The sequence below is a fragment of the Schistocerca cancellata genome, chromosome 1, assembly GCF_023864275.1.
Source record: "Schistocerca cancellata isolate TAMUIC-IGC-003103 chromosome 1, iqSchCanc2.1, whole genome shotgun sequence".
Taxonomy (NCBI): Eukaryota; Metazoa; Arthropoda; class Insecta; order Orthoptera; family Acrididae; genus Schistocerca; species Schistocerca cancellata.
In genome coordinates, this window is record NC_064626.1 from 231,911,088 (window position 1) to 231,933,680 (window position 22,593).

General features: G+C 39.2%; 1 protein-coding gene across 2 annotated transcripts in view; it reads right to left on the bottom strand.

Moving 5' to 3' along the window:
• Positions 1 to 22,593, bottom strand: part of LOC126169809 (uncharacterized) — a 149,484-nt gene that overhangs the window by 40,408 nt on the left and 86,483 nt on the right. Inside the window, exons 14-18 of one of the 2 annotated variants that reach the window (XM_049920673.1) lie at positions 20,729 to 20,964; positions 15,999 to 16,104; positions 9,966 to 10,118; positions 5,940 to 6,177; positions 154 to 2,381 (exon numbers count right to left, since the gene is read on the bottom strand). In XM_049920673.1, the coding sequence (XP_049776630.1) occupies positions 154 to 2,381; positions 5,940 to 6,177; positions 9,966 to 10,118; positions 15,999 to 16,104; positions 20,729 to 20,964 (2,961 nt within the window). The remainder of the gene's footprint in view (positions 1 to 153; positions 2,382 to 5,939; positions 6,178 to 9,965; positions 10,119 to 15,998; positions 16,105 to 20,728; positions 20,965 to 22,593) is intronic. The other variant, XM_049920674.1, reaches the window with a different exon arrangement.

The following is a 22,593-nucleotide window of genomic DNA, read 5'->3' on the forward strand; positions in this document are numbered from 1 at the left end:
TAAATATTTCAGTGGTAATGTTTACATGAGGTACATATGTAACAACCGAACATTATACTTTTCTTTATTCTGTTCAGCTTTAATGCTTTCTATTTCATTCCAATTTTACATTAGTAGTACCTACACTGTGCAGTAATTATGAATGTTACATACCTCCTGTTGCACAATCTCCCCCCTCTCCAACATTTTCATCTCTTCATCTCTGGAGCCACCATCTTGCATTTCACAGGTACTGGAATCCTTTCTGACAGAAGCAGCATTGAGAACTGCTTTGTCATACACTGAAAATAATTGTGGCATACTTTCCCTAATAGGATTTTCCATAGCACTTACTGAATCGCTTTCTGAGTCATTTGATACTGAGCTTACAGAAGCAGTCAGAGCTTCTCTCTGATGATCAATTGTTGCTGATTGCACATTCTCTTCTGCAATGATTTGTGTTGGTAACGTTTCTATAATGACAGGTGTATCTTCTGAAAGGACAGGCATTTCAACTTCCACAGAATCTGGAAGTGTTACTGCAGTTTCTGGAATTGACTTTCCTGCACCTGCTGTCATACTTGGTATGTCAGAAGAACCATCAGTCGAAGATCCCACTTCTGTAGTAGCTTGTGGTGATCCCCTTTCACTACCATTTTCTTCTTCTTCCTCCTCTTCTTCTTCACCTTCTTCCTCTTCGTCATCACCATCATCTTCCTCCTCCTCTTGATTATCATCCTCTTCCTCCTCCTCCTCTTCTTCTTCTTCCTCCTCATCCAATGGTGCTATTACAAGCCTGGATTCTTCATCACTACTATCAGTATCAGATGAATCCACAGCAGCAGCAAATCTGCTCCTTGCCTCTCTCACGTCAAGTGGAGGAGGAGCAGGTGGTGGTGGTGCAGGGGGTGGTGGTGTTGGAGGTCCACTCTTTCCGAACAGATCTATTTCTTGATCATCGTCATCCATAATTGACTGATCAATAACACGCTGAATGGCTGCACTAATTGTGTCATCTTCATATTCTGCCTCTTTGAGAATCATATTCATGACTTCCTCTGGAGACTCGTTTGCTGATGCTGGATGACTATCAGATGACCTGCCGCCCATGTTGCTAGAAGGTGGACGTATCTGCCCTCCAAAAGTAAATTCATCTTCAGAAGGAGGAGGCAGAAGATCCTCATGATTACGTTGTGGGTATGAAAATAGTGGTTCAGATCTAATTGTACCAAGCTGTTCATCATTTTCATTGTCATCATCGTCATCATCAATATCAGCATCAGCATCATTATCATCATCATCGTCGTCATCATCGTCATCGTCAGCATCGTGACCACAATCGTCACCATCAAAGAGGCTAATACTGCCAATTCCACTGACACTGCTCCTTGAAGCTGGTCTGCTGTTCACTAGTCTGAAAGAAGGTGACACACACAATTTATCAAAAGCATCTTCACAAACTCCATGACTCTTGGAAGAAGATAGTAATGTGTTATCAAGAGCTGAAATAGAATCATCATCCGATTTTTGAACAATGTGAGATAACTTCTTTTTTGTTTCAGAGTCTGAAGACTCACCATTTTTTGTGTGTGTTGACTTTTTCCTTTGAGGTGATCTATCAGATTTTGGAGGAGATGATGATCCAACATCTTCAAATAATCGAGGTATTACCGATCGTCTACTGCCCTTGCAAGATCTGTCATCAAAAAGTGACGATTCTCTCTTTGGTCGAACTTCCAATTCGAATGGTTCTGGTTCTTTGAATTCGTAAATATCATCTGCAACAGTCTCACATATCTTTTCAGGAAGCTTTCTGAGAGAGGAATTATCAGCTTTTAAAGATGCAAGGCTCTTTTCTTGTTCTGGTATGTGTATGGGAACTTCTGTTTTAATCTCAAGAGGAATAATACATTCTTCAACATCAGGTAAGACCTTAACGGTTTTCTCTATGCCCTTCAGTTCAGAGCGTATCTCATTCAGATCAAAATCACGACCTCTTGGTTCATTTTCATCACTGTCCGTTTCCGTTTTGATATCTAAACAATGAAATGCACGTCTTGTACGTCGTTTACACAAGTTCTGATTTTCAGGCTCAGGAGTAGCAGGAATACTACTATCGTCAGCCTCCTCCTCCTCAAGTGAGGACGAGGGCTCTGCAATGCCTTTACTTCTGAGGACATAGTTACCACCTATACTTTCATCATCATCTTTGGAAAATGATACTTCAGCCTTACTAATTGCATATTGCTCTTTAAATGATATAGTTTCTTGCTTCATTTCATCATTTTCCACACTTGCTATGGAAGACATTACTTTTTCATTACCACTACGAAGCCTCGCAAGCTCTATTTCCTGTTCAGAATCAAATCCATCACTCTCTGTTTCAGATGCGAGAGATATATCTGAAATGAAACATAAGCAAACTATTAGGAGTGCAATGACAAGTTTGTGAGTTTTATTATCAACTATAAACAAATTGATAACTGGTGGAATAAATAAACACAATCAGCCATCTTATGCTGGTCCAAGACAGTGGATGGGTACACAAAAAATCCACTGCTCAATGCCTCCTCTAAATGGTGAGTGGTTGTTATTACTCATTTCATTGTCGGTACACAACCAAGGAATTTTTATTATTGCACAACAAATTCAAATGAATTTAAATTTAAAAGTCCGGCAATTTTTCTGAGAGATGTGAAATATGATGCTAGAATATTGGGTTCATCCAGGCTACAATCAATCAAGTTATGATTTAAATTAACAGTTCAAAATACAGACCTATACAATGTCTGGAAAGGCTCTCTCACAACTGACAACTGTTGCACACTGTGCATATGTCTGTTAATGTCCTGCTTTTCGTATTTTGTGCTTTCTCATCCTCAACTAAATTATTACATTAATGTAGCACAAACTTTTGAACCGAATATTAAAAACTAGCATGAGAAAGATAATGTTAGTCACAGACAAGTACACAAAAAATAGATGATTACCACTTAGCTACAAAACTTTTAGTTTGTGTCACAGACCTTGGCTAACTACATAACAGAAAGTCACATAAGACAAGGAACAAACATTCAATTGAGTTAAGCACAATAATTACGAGGGCGTACTGAAAAGTAATGCCTCTGAGTTTATGTGAAAACCCTTAGAACGCCGGCCGCGGTGGCTGTGCGGTTCTATGCACTTCAGTCCGGAACTGCGTGACTGCTACAGTCGCAGGTTCGAAACCTGCCTCCGGCATGGATGTGTGTGATGTCCTTAGGTTAGTTAGGTTTAAGTAGTTCTAAGTTCTAGGGGACTGATGACCTCAGATGTTGAGTCCCATAGTGCTCAGAACCATTTGAACCCTTAGAACTACTTACATAAAACGAACCTTATTAACAACCTACATCTTTATTCCTCATTTCTACATATATATTTCTCAACGTAGTCATCCTGGTGACGAACACATTTCCCTTAACAAGAGACCAGCTTGTTGACAGCATCACAGTAGGCTGTCTGACTTTGATGACAGAGCCACAACCTCATCTCTGTTAATGTGAAATCCTCGAAGAAGTTCTTTCAGTTTTTGAAATGGATGAAAATCTCATAAGGCAACGCCAGGATTGTATGGAAGATGACTGATGACAGCAAACCCAAGGTGCCGGATTACTGCAGATGTCGCACTGTTCGTGTGTGGTCTGGCATTGTCATACCGAAGGATAGGGTGCTCCACATGCACACAAAGTTTTCTGCGACTAGAAACTCAACTACGGAACACTTTCTCACACACTGCCACTTTCTCACACACCGACATAATTACGTTACACACCGCCATGTTACATACCACAATTTGAAGCCCTCTAATGGCAGAGGGTAGCAACTTTCATCAGCAAAGTGACTAAACCAATCGAGTAACATGCATGATATGTAGTACCTCAATCGATATTGAGAACAGAATACAAAATTCAGAGGCACTTTTCAGCACACCCTTCTATTAATTTCAAAGTGCCTTTCCATTACATAATGGCTTTGTGTATTGTGAATGATGGTCTGTTGAACATAATCGCTTGCTTACTTCACTAAGAATGTTCTTCATAATTAACTATCCTCCTCCCTGCAAGAGCGAATGAATACAGAATATGAGTTGGCCGAAGTGGCCGTGTGGTTAAAGGCGCTGCAGTCTGGAACCGCAAGACCGCTATGGTCGCAGGTTCGAATCCTGCCTCGGGCATGGATGTTTGTGATGTCCTTAGGTTAGTTAGGTTTAACTAGTTCTAAGTTCTAGGGGACTAATGACCTCAGAAGTTGAGTCCCATAGTGCTCAGAGCCATTTGAACCATTTTTTTAAATACAGAATATAACTTATTAATTGATTTCACAATCATTTATTTATTTATCAACAAACATTAATTGATCTTACCACTATCTAAAAGTCAAAAGTTTGATACCTATCTTAAATGCACAGGTAGCAAAACAAACATCCAGACAGTTCCCCTATTCTTGCCTACCCTCTGACACAAGTCTGTTGTTATCTTGACAACTATATTCATGCAAATTTTCTATTCTGTAAATGCCACTAGAAATGGAGGCATGGTACTCTTTATATTTGATGTAAATTCTGCACTTGAATGCCTACAGAAAACTGGCAAGCACTTTGGCTGTGCACAAGTTTTATCTGTGGCCATTATATGGCCAGTCTATTGCAACTATTTCAGATATGTATGACCTGTGCAAATTCTCTCTATGAAGAAAAATGAATTGATTGAATTTTTATGACAAATAAAATTTCAGTTTGTTGTTTATGATGATTTGTTTCAGGAAACCCTCAAGTTGTTTGAAAGTTACGGAAATCTTATGAAACACCTCTTTTTATGGAAAACATGGCTGCAGTTGGAATATCAGAAGCAATCTGAATGTGATTCCTCTGGTCATTTATGCTGAATTTTCATTGCTGTTGAAGGTAATAATAGCAACTACAGACATTTATTTGACTGTCTACAGAAGGTTCAATATGCAACTTTCAAACACTTGACAACTATATTTTCATTTATACTTGGCATACCAATCTTCACTATTTATTGTCACAGATGCCTTCTTTGAAATTAAACTGACCACTCTTCATATTGGTGATAAAGAAACCATGACAGTCAAATTAGATTTCTAAACTGGCATGGAACTGCAGCTGCTCAATGTGTATTCAATTACACACCAGTTATGATCAGTCAACAATGTTATCTTTTCCAACAACACTTTCCTGCTAGATGCAGGTCTGATGTAATCTTGGCAATTGTGTTAACACAAATTTTCAATTTTGCTTATGCTATCATTTTTGAACATTGGTTAACTGACATCCTCAGATTTATAGCATTCTTTATACAGGAAACTAAGAAATTTCAAGATGTTCCATCAAAAGTAATATTTTGAAAATCATCTTTAAAAGACTCCATGAGCCTGAAAGCAATGTCATATATTGTCAAATGACATTAAGTATTTCAGTTGCAATCAAAACAGAATTCATGATAACACTCTTTTGTTTCTCATAGTACACCAAAGGCACAAGTTGCAGTAAACTTCTTGTTAAAAGACAATATTTATATTTACTTAGAGGGATAAAAATTGTAAGTTTTCTGTGACAACTTGCAGGAAAAACTAATCGAGCCAGTAGTATGTGAGAATAGCACAACTATGAATACATAGTTATAGTAATCAATATATATGTTAGGAAGTCACAAACTGAACATGGGACATGAAAGAGTCTCTACACTAAATAGGCGAAAACTAGTAGCTGTGACAGGAAAATGGTGGCACAGTTTTCCTAGATCTAGAATACAGGAGCATGGGTAGCGAGTGCTTACACACACCACACACACACACACACACACACACACACACACACACACACACATTCACACTCTCTCCACCCCCCACCTAAAAATACTTAATAGACAGGTTATGTTTAAAATGTATGAATTAATTACCAGTATGTGCAGAAGATCTTCTAGTCCTTCGTCGACAGGGAGGTCGCCCACGACCTCTGGTGGAGCTATTTCCACTCTGTGCACAAGCACTGCGTCCACCACTCCCTGGGGATTTATTCCGACTAGAAGATGACGTGACAGAAGATGGAGTAGTAGAGCGAGGTCGTGGAGGAGCTGTTGTTGACGAAACAGAATCACGTGAAGGTCTCCCACGGCGGCTAGGAGTTTGACGAGCACCCTGCAAGAAATTAAAGGATTTAAATTTTAATACATACTGTTTCAGAAATACCTCATACTTCTATAAGAGGCAAGGCAACAGGATATTCACTACATTACTTCCTCTTCAGTACTTTTACATAAATCATAGATCAAAATTAACAGTAAAACAATTTTATTACTGAGCAATGTGACCCAGTGGTTAGCACAATGGACTCACATTCGGGAGGACGATGGTTTAAGCCCGCGTCCGGTCATCCTGATTTAGGCTTCCCACAATTTCCATAAATCACTTCAGACAAATGTCGAGATGGTTCCTTTGAAAGGTCACAGCTGACTTCCTTCCCCATCCTTCCCTAATCCAATGGGATCAATGACCTCACTGTTTGGTCTCCTCCCCAAAATCAGCCAAGCAACTAATTTTATTAAACCAGCGGTCTTCAGTATTTTCTGGATGATACAAATTCTGTTGTGTGTAAGCTTTCACCACAATTACTACTAGCGTTGCAAACAAGTTTTCTTCCTTCTTTTCCCTTTTCTCCTGTTTTGCCATGTATTAGTGATGTATTGTACAGAGTGATTTTTTCCAGCATGTACAAATCCTAGGGATTAATCGATGAAAGGATATGGAACATGAAAGGTCTAATGAACTTATGTCCGAAAATGCAAGGTTTCCATGTGAGAGAGAATTTATTCAGTCATACATTGTTACAGAGACTGCACTTTAATGTGTGCTGTACCACACAAACACAGTTACAGTATGTGATGAAAATGGTTTCCATGTGTCTCAAAGCATGTATCTACACACCTTAGCATGTTCCGTCTCGCACGTTCACATCGATTAGGCTGCATCCAAACAGTGTCAAAGGCAGCAAGAATATGCTGCTCCAGTGTCTCCACATTTGGAGTAGGCTCTGCATAAATGATACTTCTGAGATGGCTCCATAACCAGGAATTGCATGGATTGAGAGCTGGTGAATGGGCGGGCCACACAACTGGACTCCCTCTTATCTGAGCTTTTGACTAAGGAACACATAACTGCGATGCATCCAGCCATTAATGGCGAAGTGGGCTGGAGCACCATCATGTAGTAGCCACTAACCCATCAAATTATCAACAGAACTACTTCCAGCAGGGGAGACAAAGTCACCTGCAAGAAATGCCAATAGTTCCAGCCTATTACGCAACATGGAAGGAAGACTAGTCACGAAATGTGGTCGCCAATTATCCTGGCCCACACATTTTGGTTGCACCGATGCTGATGATTCGCTGTCACCATACCAGGGGGTTCTGCATACTATCCCACAGATGATTGTTATGGAACTTGAATATACTACTCCACGTAAAGGTGCCCTCATCTGTGAAAAAGATGGATGACACAAATCCCAAAATTGAGGTTGCCTAGTTAAGAAATCAGTGACAAAACTGCTCCTGATGTGGAAAGTCTGTCACTGATAAGCCCTGTACATGCTCTAAGTGATAAGAGTAGTAACATTTGTCATCAAGAATGCTCCAAATGGTCATCTGGCTTACCCTGTACTGGGAGGCCAACTGCCTGGTACTGACATGGCGGTCACCTTCCATGTGTCAATCATGTTTTCCTCCGAGTATCATGTCTGAACATTTAGTGTATGTCTCATTATTTCCAGCTTCCTGAAACGACCCTGTCAGGTAAACAGTGAAACACTGATGTGAACATTGACTGCTGTGGTGGTGGTTGGTGGGGATAGGTCTCCTGATAAAACCTTGCTGCACGCTGCCCACGTCCTTTTGCCTTTCCATAAGTAAACACCATGTCGGCAACCTCTCGATTTGAATACATCTGTATGCTGTATCACATTCACTACAGGGTGAGTCAGAAAGGGAAATGAATCAGACACAAGATTACCAATTATTATGGCAGGAGAGGGTGTTAGGGCATGACGTATGAGGAACAGTACCATCCTCTAGGAGGAAACCACGCATACTGTAAATGTGGCTTTTTGTGGCAACACCTGTTAGGCCGCAGTCTCTGTAACAAAGTATGATTGAATGATGAAATACACAGAAACCATGCATTTCCGGACCAAGTTCATTAGATCTTTTTTGTTCCGTATCCTCCCACTGATCTATCACTACAGTTTGAACACGGTGGAAAAAAAATCACCCTGTATAAAGCATATTTGTTCATCACAATTATCATCATAACACTCTTGTTTGAAGGCAACATTGTGACTGCAGTATAATTTCATTTCCATGCAAACATTATTCTAATCCATTTTTATCTCATACATAACTATGTTGGAGATTTACTCAGACTTCTGCTACCACCTTAACTATGAAATTGAATAAATTTTTTTCTTGTAATTTGTCACGTAACACAGGTTCATGAAAATCACTCAAATAATGGAATAATTAGGCTTCTGCAACTTTTTCATCTGTGTCTGATGTCAACTTACAACACCATTTCTCTTTATCTGGTTTATAGCACACCATACCTACCATTCTGAAAGTAAGTTTTTTTCCTCAAAACAATTTGAAGAATGCATTTATTGTCTCGAAAGTACTGAGTTAATATTAACTCTTAATCTGTAATAACAGTTTTTTTTTTTTTTTTTATGAGAGCATCAAATTCTACTTTCCTTTGACAACATACAGAACTTAAATGTCAATCACAAATCTACAGGCAGCTTGTCTCAATGCCTACTATATAGTTGGTGGTTGTTCATAAGCAGTGACAATGCTGTCTTTATAACCACGTGTAGCATTCCAGGAGAAATCCTTGTGCACGAGATTTATGTATTATAGCAACAGAATTTGCTTATGTGTTTTATCATCCTCTTTGCAAAATCAGTTTTTGTTTCAAGGGTTAGTTTCTGAGAATATCCATGATGATGTTTCATGTTTTATGATTTTTAAAATACTGTCCTTCGCTTCCTGTCAATTGTAGTCCATGGTTCTCATTTGCTGAAGCAATGGGTTACTTTTGCTGTTTAACATTTACTTGTATCTATATTTCCTAAGTATGTAATACAACAGACAAAAAGAAGAAGAAAAACCACTAAGTAAAATATTACTTATGATCATACCATCAGACTTTTATTAGTTACATGTAACTTTGTCTACGGCAAAACATTCATGCAATTGAAACGACTACAAAATATTAACCAAAAATTATTCAGACACAAGGAGATGATGAAAATATGGAGTGGGCTCTAAACACAGGAAAACTGCATTTAAGAGAGTACAGTTCATTATTACAGCAAAAAGTCTATTGAAATATGTTGATATAGAAGGAAAACGATGATAAAAACAAAAAATTCTAATCTACAGCAGATATTTTAGTCTAAAAGTGAAGGCTGTGCTTTAGTTTCTCCCATACTATGTTACAATCATATACATGCACTTTACGAAGTACTGCAAAGGGAAGCAGTGACTATAACCAAATGAAAGCTCCATGCTAAGCGTTCTGACATCCTTGGCGCACACACACTACACACACATAGCATTAACCACTCAGCAGGCACAGATAAGATTTACTTAGTGAAGGCAGCTTTCTACTTTGCACTAAAGAACAGAAATCATGAAGAGCAGAAGCCTTTCTTTACCAAAATTTACATGGTATGGTAAATCCATGAATGAATAATGAATATGAAAAACAAATGTGCTACTCATTGTGTTCCTGAGGTGTCTTCTGTAATTTTTCACATTCAGACTATCAAGTGAACAAACACTCTGCTCAATGGAAACTGCCCTAAGTAGTTGTGTCAACTGAGTGGTTAAGGGTGGGAGTACTGGCAAGCAGGCGCTGAAAGGGTGCCTTCAATTTACCTGAACCTGTGATTGCTGCTTCACACGTTTCGCTCTAGTTGGACTCCAGCTCAGATTGTCAGCAATTCTGCTACGCTTGATCCACTCATCGTAACGAGTGTTCCAGCCAGTATAATGGACCAGAAACAGATCGTCGTCCTCAATTTCTAGCACCTACAACAACAATGGCTCTTTAGCCAAACCTCAAAAGCAGAGGCAAAACTGCATGAATCTCACCTCATGCTGAAATGATTTGCTGTACCTTCATTTCCTATGCATACTAGCAAGTGTGGATTAGTACATTAACCTACTACCCTTCATTTCAAACTGAATTCTTGCAACTGGGTTATTTTGGAATGTGAAAAAACTTGCAAAACCTACAGAAAAATTTAGTAGAACTGGGAACTTCATGTACAAAGAAACTGATGAATTTTTCTGAATGAAACACAGACACAACTAACTGATTCAAACGGTAAATCTCAACCAAATACAGATCATTTCTAGGACAGTTTGGAGTGTTATATAGAACAGTAAGTACAAAGAGAAGATGGCTATGTAAGAAACTACCACTTTAGTAACAGCTTGTACCTAACACCAGAAAACAGAGGGACATATAAACAGAGAGTACTAACCATTATCCCCAGAGCCAACTAAACACACCACCCAACATCAACAAACAGCGCATAACGTGAGTGACATAAAGCAGGTGTAGTCTTACCTGGTTTTTTATTTCTTTTTGCACAGACTTCCCCAACATGCAATGCAAAATTCTGGACACAACTAGTGTTATCTTCATGTCTCTATACTAATTTCAACAAGACAACACAAATGTGAATCATTACCCAAAATCTACAAGTGCATTTTTCAGGATTACTCTCCAAATGTACTGGCATAGTAACTCAAACACATACAATATGCCTGTAGATGTATAGGCATTGTACGAGTTAACCTAACTTCACCACATCAGGGAAATGCTGATGAACATGAATGTGCTAGAAAATATTTTGCCCGTGCTGTGGAAGCAAAGCACAGAAGACACTGTAGAATGAAAGGAACATTGTAGTTTTATATAAATATATGTAAATATGGGCTACCAGAAGAAAGCAAGCACGAGAAAAATAAAATAGGGATTTCAAAGGAGGCATTATATGATTCTAGTCAGCAAATCACTGTGTGATACAATCACTACAAATGTGAAATATAGTTGTTTTTTATCTTTCATCTACCTTTATAGAACTGTGCACTGCTCACTTATAGTGCAATTTGAGTATGCAATGCTTAACAAAGAATAATTACTTAATAGAAATTTTAAAATCTGCCATTTAAGCAGGCTCTTCCACTCTGAATAAGCTAGATCGTTACCACCATGAAACACAGACGTATGTTATTGTGTGAACTATCTTCATTTCATTTACAAATGAAAACCTTTGTGAATCTAGGAACATGTTAGATCACCACTATGGACTTATAAGGAAGATAGAGCCACAGAAGAGTAGAAACAACTGATGATTAATAGTAACAATACAAAGATAAAGAAGAGAAGGTCAGAGGAGAAAGCAAGAGGACAGGATAACGCAATTCAGTCTATTTCAAAAAGACAATGATAAAATGTCATGTTTGTTCACTACAGACCTGTGAGAAGCTTGTGATAAAAACGTGAAGAAAATGCTGATGCAATCAAAAAAGCGTAACCACCTGAAGTCTTCGTTAATACTTTCACAATTACCTTTGAAAAATTAACATTATGGACAGCAAACCAGAATATGGAATATTTGTTTCACACCAATCCTATCAAATGAGTCCACTGAAGATTCTATAAACTTTCTAAAATTATGAGCATTCTGAATAGCTCGGAAAACAAATATATTACCTCCAATATATTAAACACATTTTACTACATACAACCAACAAAATAATTTTTTCAATACCACTATTTAATATCAATCTGACGGATGACTTAAGGTGTTAATAAAAAATAAGTTTTTAAATAATGTACAAGGCTGGTTTGAAAAGTTCTCAGAACCACCACGAGAGGTCAGTGCTGGCGCAATGAGTTGTGCACATGATATTCATTGGACTGTTGCCTATAAACATGTGCCACGTCAGTGCTCTAGGAAGAGAGCTGTGGCGGTGACATGGCCCTGTTGTTGTTCCCGCATAGTGATTTGCGAAGATGGGGGGGGGGGGGGGGGGGGGGGAGGGGGAGATCGAGATTCAAGCAGTGATTAAGTACTTCGTGAAGAAAAGTATGAAAGCAAAGGACAGGGGACTGCTCCATATTCAACTGTTACTAAGTGGAAAAATGAATTTAAATTTGGTAGGGAGAGCTTAGATGGTGATCTGTGCAGTGGTTGGCCAAGATGTGTCACTATTCCAGAAATCACTGCAAAGTGCACAAAATGGTCACGGAGGATTGCTGATTGAAAGTGTGTGAAATCAAGTTTTCCAGATGTCATCTGAAAGGGTATATCACATTTCAACTGAAGAATTAGAAATGAAAAAATTATCTGCAAGATGGGTGCCACAACTCGTGTTGCTGGATCATAAACGCATGAAAATGGACATACTGGAACAATGTTTGGCCTATTTTAGAAGAAACAAACAAGATTTTTTGTGCTGGCTTGTGACCACAGATGAAACTTGGGTGCACTACTGTACGCCAAGGAAAAACAAGTCAAAGCATTGGAAACATGCTGATTCTCCGCCACCAAAAAAAGCAAAGAAAATTCCTTCGGCAGGAGAGATCATGGCATCAGTGTTCTGGGCTGCGAAGAGAATTCTGTTTGTAGATTATCTCTCCACTGGGCAAACAATTACTGGAAAATACTATGCTAACCTGCTGGACAAATTGCAACTAAAGATACGCGAAAAAAGGCCAGCAAGAAAGAAAGTCATCTTCCATCAAGACGTGCTGTCACCATGGCAAAATTACACGAACCAAGGTATGAATTGTTGCCACACCCGCCTTATTCACCTGATATAGCTGTCAAGACTTCCATCGCTTCCCAAAATGGAAAATTTCTTTTTGGTGAACGAAGATTCACTTCAAACAAAGAATTTATAGCCGAGTTGACAACTATTTTGCAGGCTTGGTGGAAACTCATTTTCAAGATGGGATCAAGGCACTGGAAAATCGTTGGACCAAATGCATTAATCTACAAGGAGACTACATCGACAAATAAAAAAAAAAGGTTTCAGTGATGTAAGTACTTTTTACTCTATTTCATTCTGAGAACTTTTCAAACCACCCTCATAGCTCCATTAGATATTAACAAAACAGAAGTCAATGGCAACAAAATTGCAATCTTAGCATAAACATTTAATGGTTCATTACTTTTTCTGGGTGTGCTTGATTGCTCAAATAACAAACTAGCAATATTTTATCAAGTAAAAAATTGAAACTGGAACTCACCATATAGAAGAGATTGTGACACACCAACACACACACACACACACACACACACACACACACACACACAAAAGATACTTGCTAACTTTGAGATTTAGCCTTTGATGAGCTAGAGTAAAACACACACACACACACACACACACACACACACACACACACACACAGACCTATGCCCATATATGGTTCCAGCTAGACTGATAGTGCCAATGCCCTTCTGCAGCAGGTAGACTGGTTGTGGTGGGGTTAGTGCCAGATGGGTGGTTGAAAGGAGAGGAGGTGGGAGGCAGAGAGGGGAATGGAGGTAAGTGGCTAGTTGTTTGTAGAGAGGCGGCCAATATGCTGGCTAGGAATGCGAGAGGGAAGTGTGGCAGGTGTAGGGGCTGGCGAGATTGTAGCAGCCAGTGGGAAGCAGCACACGCTAAAGGCAATGTAGACACATTAATTGGGAGGGGATGTCAGGACAGAGGAAGGGAAAACTGTAGGGCGGAACGTGCGGGCACAGTTGGTTACCTGAGATTGAGGCCAAGATGATTATGGGATCAGAGGCATACTTCAGAGAAGCTGATAGTGGAGGGAAGGATCCGGACGGTTCTGGTTGCGTACGCCAGCTTCTCTGAACTATGAAGACAGGGGTTCTTGTTACAACACACCCTCTGATCCTGTAATCCTCCTGGTCTCAACCTCACATAAGCCAGTGTCCCCACACCTTCCACCCAACAGTTTCTCCTTAGTCCATCCTGTCACCTCCTCCCAATACACATCCCCATGTTGCCTTCAGCGTGTGCTGCTTCTCAGTAACTGCTCCAATCAAACCAGCCCATATACCTGCCACCTCTCCCTCCCACATTCCTAGTTAGCAAACCGGCTTCTTCCCTATGAGTCACTTGCCGCCCACCCCCAGTCCTCTGCCTTGCCTCCTGACTCCCTGCCATCTGCTCACCCCATCCGACCCGACAGTAGCCCCACCACAACCAGTCCAGCTGCCGCAGAAGTGCACTTTGCCATGTCAGTCTAGCTGGCATCATATAGGAGTGTAAGTAGGTGTGCACATGTGTTTTTACTCTAGCTTATCATATGATAAACCCGAACACTAGCAAGTTTTCTTTTTGTTTCTGCTTTTCAGTGAGTCGTCGTCTTTAATCCTAAAATATTTCTACAGATTTTAAGAACAAGTGTACAGGTCATGTGTGAACAAGAATGTTTATCTCACCTGTCATACCCTCATAGTTTTCCTAACAATGGAATGGTGCAGTTAGACAATATAATACAAACACCCTGGTGTAGATAATTCATTGCCAATGGTTGTTTCCTGGCACTGACCTTTAATGCATTAGCATTATGGTTTTCAGAACTGCTTTTAAAATGATTTATCAGTTATTCATTGCTAGCTTACAATAGCATACAATTCATCATTAGGTAGTATGACAACCATGGAGTTTTAAGCTGTGTTTTTTTTATTTTATTTGGGTCAAATACATCACAAATGCTGATCTGCACAATATTCAAAATCATAAGTAAATGACTAAAAAACATTTCATAACCAACAGGAACTGAGTCCTTATACCATCACTTTTGTCGTAAGTGAAATGTGGACAAAATAAGGGGTGATATTACTTTTTTACTCCCCTACAGTACCTTAAGAACTAAGTATTCTGAACTACCACTGTTGTGTTGCAGTGATTTATTACCTTGTCAGACAATGTACGACCAGCAAGGAAAAAATGGGTGAAGGTGGGGGAGGGGAATACCACAAGTCCACAGATAATGCAGCTCTTGTTATTTTCTTTATGAAATATGCTTTTGTGTATTACAAACACACCATAACCAGATATCTTGCTTACAAATTCTCATATTTAAGTTGAAGCCTCATCGAGCGAAGCGTACATTTTAATGTATTATCACACTGTGGGATGGCACTACAGCAAGTCATCCACTTACATTGTACATTCACAGTAATGTGCATCCATCAGAATAACACTGGTTCTGACTTTGAAAACTGTGAAAAGGTGCCCTAAGGAGCAGAAATTGTCCTAGCTAGTGATGAAACTTAGTGACTCTGGAGGTGATATTGTTATCAGTTCTAAAGAAACTGTCGACAAAGTCAACAACAGTATGCTTTTATACTGATTGGTGGTCCTAGATAGTCGTCGTCCTGACTGTAAAAAATATTTCCTATATTTAGGATGACTCTATTCCTTACTGTCTCACTTTTTGTATATTGTGAGGAGAACGGCAGTAAGTGTAGACAGTTCTACCATACTTATGGTTCAATTTTCCATTAGCTCTGAATGCTGAATTCAATTTATATGACACAGAAACATATGATCGGCACACACTTACTTCAATCAGGCTGTGTTATTGACTAACACAACCACACAGATCAGTGATGAAATCTTATTTTGACTTGTGCCCACATAATTTTAAAAAATGCATTACATTAAGTACTTATTAATGGAAACAACTGTTACACAGTATTCACACATATAGTGACTGGCAATGACTTTCTCTCTCTCTCTCTCTCTCTCTCTCTCTCTCTCTCTCTCACACACACACACACACACACACACACACACACACACACACACACACACAGATATATAACCAATATTGAATTTTTTGAAGGCTGGCATGAATAAGCATCTTACCTTTGCTTCATATGTAACTTTGTTTGAGTCTTGAGTTGGTCCATAATACACTTTCAGCTTGTCTCCAACATTAATAGTCACACTATTTCCAATATGGCACAATGCACTGAAATAAAACAGGCATAAATAAAAACAATAACATGACAGAAAAATGTTCAATATTGATGGAGGTTCAAGACATTAAAGAAAGAAAATACTGTGTGTGTGTGTGTGTGTGTGTGTGTGTGTGTACACATGCCCTTATCTTGAGAATGGTCTACTTGAATAAGCCATATGTATACCTTAGTTTGGTCACATATTGACATGACAAGGCATTCCTTAATTGAAGTAGAAAAATAGAGGATTCGGACAAACGGTTCAGGAGAAAAATCAAAGCAGAATGTTTAAATGCAACACTCATGAAATGCAACCATATGAATGTCTCACCAACTTCTACTCTGGAAATTAAGAAAAATAAAAGCTCATTTGGATTTGATGGCATTTCCAACAGAGTACTAAAGACTTTTTCCCATGTAGTAAGAGAAGTCTTTTTCTGAAATCTGTAATGCATCACCAACTCGAGGCATCTTTCCAGAGACATTGAAATATGCAACTGTTAAATTGCACTATAAGAAAGATGATTGAGCAGACATCGGTAACTACTGACCTGTTTCACTACTGACATCATTTTCCAAAATTTTCGAAATGATGTATTCTAGAATAGTATCACACCTGAGCAACAGTAATATCCTCAGTGAATCACAGTTTCGATTTCAGAAGAGTGCTCTGGGGGGAGTGCTGCCTGCATATTCACTCAACAGATTTTACAAGCATCAAACAACAAAACACCACCAGTTGGTATTTTCTGTAACCTACTTAAGACGATCAGACTGAGTCAATCAGTACTCTCCAGTATAAACCGAGGTTTTGTGGAACTGACGGCATGGCCAACCAAAAGATAATGTTATTTCAAAACAAAATAATACAGAAAGGTTTGCATAAAAATTCAAACAATGTAAGCACAAGAGATTCTTCTTATGGGGAAACCATTTATGGGGATCCACTATGATCACTCTAAGATCGACTATTGTTTTCCATATAAGCACATGACCTTCCATCTGACATACAACAAACAGAATTATTTCTTTTTGCGGATAACATTAGTATTGTCATCAATCCAAACATACATACAGCAATAGAAGAAATGGTAAATTATTTTCTTAAAAGTATCACTGAGTGATTTCTCCAAATGGTCTCATCCTCAATTTTAAAAAGACACAACATATTCTGTTCTGCATGTCTAGGGGTACTAAACCAATGGTAAATGTAACACAGTGAGGAACTAATGAAAAGGGTGAAAACTTAAATTCTTAGGCACCCATATTGATGTGAATGTAAACAAGAAGCAGCACATTTTGTAACTCATAAAACAACGTAATTCAGCCACATTTACACTTTGAATCATCGAAAATCCAGAGAGAGAAATCCGTAAGTTGGCATATTTTGTGTACCTTCATTCAATGTCATATATAATAATGTTCAGGGGTAACTGATCTTAAAGAAATAAGATCTCCACTGCTCAAAAATGAGCTGTAAGAATAATGTGTGATGGAAACACACACTCACCTTGTAAACATCTGTTCAACAAGTTAAGACATTTTTACTATTGCTTCACAGTATATTTATTGCACCATGTAATTTGTCATAAATAATCCACTGCAGTATGAAAGGAACAACAATGTATTAGTTGGGTTCATTAAGTACTACAATACAAGTTTTTTCTTTGAAAGCAGTTCCTTTTATTTAGGTCTCCAATACACCATACTATTCCCCAATCTTTTTGGCTACACAACCTTATTTTTCAACATAATATCCATCCAAGGCAATGGCCTTAGGCTACCTCACTGGGAGAGCTGGTATGCTTACATGGTACCACTCTAACTGGTTGACATCGGAGCCAAAGTCTTGCTCCATCAACAACCTCCCTATCATCCACATACTGCTTTCTGCGGAATGCACCCTTCATTGGCATAAAAGGATGGAAACAGAATGCATGAAATTCAGGCTGTAGGATAGATGAGGAAGAACAGTCCAATTATGTTTTGTGAGCTCCTCTCAGGTGCAAAGACCTGTGTGAGGCCTTGTGTTGTCACGCAAAAGGAGATGTTCATTTGTATTTTTGTGGAGATGAACACACTGAAGTCGTTTCTTCAATTACCTGAGGGTAGCGCAATAAGTTCAGAGTTGACTGTTGCACAGTGAGGAAGGACACCAAACAGAATAACCCCTTCAGAGTCCCAGAGGGCCATTACCATGACTTTACTGGCTTTGAACTTTTACTTTGGAGGTGAGGTGGTGTGATGTCACACTGTAGATTACTGTTTTGTTTTCAGTTTAAAGTGATAAACCCACATTCCATTGCTGTGATGATGTTCGGCAAAAAACCGTCACGATCAGCTTTGTAATGCACAAGCAGTTCCACAAAGATGGCCCTTCGTTGCTCTTTACAGTCTTCTGTTCTTTACAGTCTTCTGTTACGCAGCAAGAAACCCAGTGGGCACACACCTTTGAGTGCCCAAGTGATGGGTGAGAGTGTCAGCACTACCACAAAAATATCTAGTTCAGCAGGAAGGGCTCCGACTGTTATCTGACAATCACCTTGAATGACAGTGTCTGCACACTCCAACACTGCACCTATGCATCGCCGGCCGGCATGTGCGAGATCTGACAGGTTCGCGCTACCTTGCTCGCGATGACGACAGCTGCCTTGCCCATTGACTCACCATGATTTTCTTCATTGCTGGGTCTCTGTAGACATTCTGAAGTGCCTATAAGCATATGCGATGCTTTGTTTCTTAAAAAACTACCCTCAATTACTGCTCTCTGCTTGGAACGCACTTGGGTTACAGCCACCATTTTCAAGGCCACATATAGCACAGCCACCTATTAGAATTTCATGAAACTATAAGGACGAAAGAAATTTCAAATGAAATTGGCCAAGACAAAAAATGCTGAACTTATTGAATGCCCCTCATACACATTTACAACAGAAGAAAAAATTACATTCATTACACCACATTACGGTTGTCATTTCAGGTTCATTAATGATCTTTTCTGATCTGGACCCAGGGCTGAGACACTCTCCTCATTCCTCCACAACCTCAGCATCTCTCTCATCTGCTTCATGAAGTCCTCCTCGTTCCAACATACCATCTTTCTGGGCATTGATCCATATCTCTGTCCATATTAAACCCACTACCTACCAACAGTACCTGCATTTTGACAGCAGCCACCCAACCCACACCAAAACATTGCTCCCATACAGCCCAGACACCAATGGAAAGGGTATCTTGCAGCGATGGGAATTCCCTTGACCAGCGTTCTGAAGTATCATAAACACCTTCACAGAGAGGTACTAACTTATTCCAAACATAGTATGCAAACAGATTTCTGATGTCATATCCTCACAAATCCCTAATCCTCCCGCCATCTCCAAGAATCACATGCACAGGAGGGTCCTCCTTGTCACTACGTCACCCACCCAACCTATGCCACTTCCACTTCCAACCTCTTGCCACAGGGTCATATCCCTATTGACAGCCCAAGTTAATCCACCCAACAAGTCCTGCCCCAATTCTTGTAACACGCATATCCAATCCCATCAGAAGCTGAGCAACATGTAGAGGCAGTCATGTTATATACCAGCTGTGCTACAATCACTGGACAGTATTTTATTTGTTTATGACCAGCAACCAGCTGTCATTGAGAATAAATGGCCACTCTCAGACTGTGGCCAAGAACAAAGTTCACCAGCCAATAGTACAAAATGCTGCCAAGTCAACATGTTGAAGTTTAATGGCTGCTTCACACGCCATGTGGATCCTTCCATCCAGCAACAGCTTTTCTGAATTACAAAGGTGGGCATTGTCCTTGCAAAACATTTTTCACGCCCATAATTGTCTTGGCTTCAACCTCCACTAATTTACTGTACCCACACCTTCCACTCGCTCATAAACACCCGTCCCCTCTCTCCACAACCTGTCATCCCCTAACCAATCCATGTCTCACCAGCTTCAGCAATTGTGTGCCACATGCCTATCTATTGTGCCAGCCACTCTTCTCTCCTGCATTCCTATCCTATGCGCTTGGTGCCTCCCTCTGAGCCGTTAGATACCCATCCCAAACTGCAGATCCCACTTGGAGCGCTCTCTCTCTCTCTCTCTCTCTCTCTCTCTCTGTCCCCCACCCCACCTGACAAAACCTTCAACCCAGTCCATTGAGTATCAGCTGGCACCATGTAGAGGCACAGGTTTTTGTGTGTGGGAAGGGGGAAGAGGGGGGGAGGGAGGATTACTCTAGATCGTCAAAGAATAAAGAGTTTCTTACGAAAGCTAGTGAGTTTTCGTTCTATTTTGTGTGTGCCTGTTTATGACTCAACCCTTCTGCTATTTAGTGAGTGGACTCCTTGACTCCTAAATTATTTACATCCCACCAGAACTTTTCTTACTATAGACATAAAATAACTGACAGAAAGCAAAGTTAAATTTGAAAATAAACCAAAAAAGGTTCTCATTGACAACTCCTATTATATATGGAACACAAAACTAACTAAGGTGGAAGATTCACAAGACATGTATCTCTTGTCTAGTTGTGTAATGGAACATGGGATCAAGATCAAACCAATTACATTAATCAGGCTTTGGAGAGATTCTAGACTACTACTCTAAGTCAGAGGTTAAGAATTTACTTACTCCTCAAGGTTGGTTTCCGTGTCCTTGCGTTTACGACCTCGCTTTTTTGGACCTGACAATGGTGAATCTGAGGCGAGTACAGAAGAAGAATTGTCCTCTTTCTTCACAGGTGCGCGAGGTGAATGTGACATTGGCGCTTTTTCTCTTGATGGTGTACGACTTTCCCTCCCTTGTGGTGAAATTGGAGACTCTTTCTTTGTCTGATGCGATGTATCCTCTTTAATCTTATTGCGTACCTTCAAGGAAAACGAAAAGAAGATGCATTTTACCAGAGAAAAGTGTTTGTATAATACATTAATCAAAAAGTATATAAACAGTTCATTTCAAAAAACTTATTTTATTTTAAAGATATTTCTTATAAAGATAAAAGGCAAGCATTCGAAATGCATTAAAATAAACCTTACTACCTATATTCCAGAATGCCTTGATATTATTCTGAAAATTATATTAATGAAAAGAGAATAATACCACTAGAATATTGTGAAAGAGGAACTGATAAATGATCTCCATAAAGGAATAAACAAATGGAAAATTAATTCACCAAGAGAAATGAACAGTTATAATTTTCAATCATTTAAGGTTCCATTTCAGAGTTCTTGAGACTTTAGTTGAAGCTCAAGTTTTGTCTGACAAGATAATTAATTTCAGCTATTTGGAGAGCTTGAAATGGCTCCGAAAACAAGAAACTGTACAAATAAGAATGGCAGAGAGTGGAAATGTACACCCATCCATCTTTTCCACCAAATTTCCTCATCCTACTGCCATTCACTTTCTCACTGTATCACTTTTGCAAAATCTTGCACTTCACTTGTAGCCAAACTGTCTTTTAATTCTTCCAGTTCCCTATTTGTTTCTATCTACAATGTTAGCAATCTGTTTACTTGTGCTACATTTATCTTAACACATTCTACACTTTTTCCTGGTAGTATTTTTAAAGGTTTTACCCTCCCTTATTTTATGGATACCACACCATCTAGCAAACACAGAAACTGTATCATCTTTAGGCAACTTACACATACGACGAGTACAGATACGCATTGCTTTATCAATGAAGAAGTTACCAGAAATATCAGTTTGTGCTGGCAACTTCAGATTGTGTAACCATAAATGTCCTGCACATCAATATGTTCATTATGTTTACTACTGGCATCACACTATACACATGACTGTTAGTGATGTTGAAAGTGACTAATATCTAAATTAATTAATGTTCAAGGGTAAACTGTGTTCCAGTCTGGTCATACTGACTCAGCCTTGACTGCGTAGAAGTCACTGCAGGTCAAACATAGCTTACTACTGCTACTGTTTGTATGGACTGGTTCACATTCATTACCTACTAGGTTGGAGAACTTTCTCCCCCTTGATGTACTGGTGTATAGGACAATTATTGTCACACAACCAGATTTTGCAGCATGAACTTATATTTAGGGCAATTTTTTTACTGACAAACCAATGTATGTGCATACTCGTCATATGTGCAAAGTGTCTACAAACGATACTGTTTCTGTGTTCATATGAGTATTAATATCAATTACTAAGTGAGATTTTATTATTTATTTTCCTCACGACTAGTTTAATTACAATGAATTTTGGTGGACAAATTATAATAAGAGTTCTCTATTTGCTACAACAGCATCAATTTGTAGGTATAAGAAGGACAGTACCAGTACAGTCTCTGACAGTAAGTGGCCCTCTGAACTATTAGCATACTATTTAAGTAACAAGAATGTCAGCAGATACATGCTCAACTGAGCATGTGGTTAAATGAAGCTGCCAGTGTGCAACCAAAGGCACAGCATCTAGCAGGTAAATTACAAATGTTATGAGACAGGGTCAACCATTTTTTCTAGAACTTTACCTCTTAT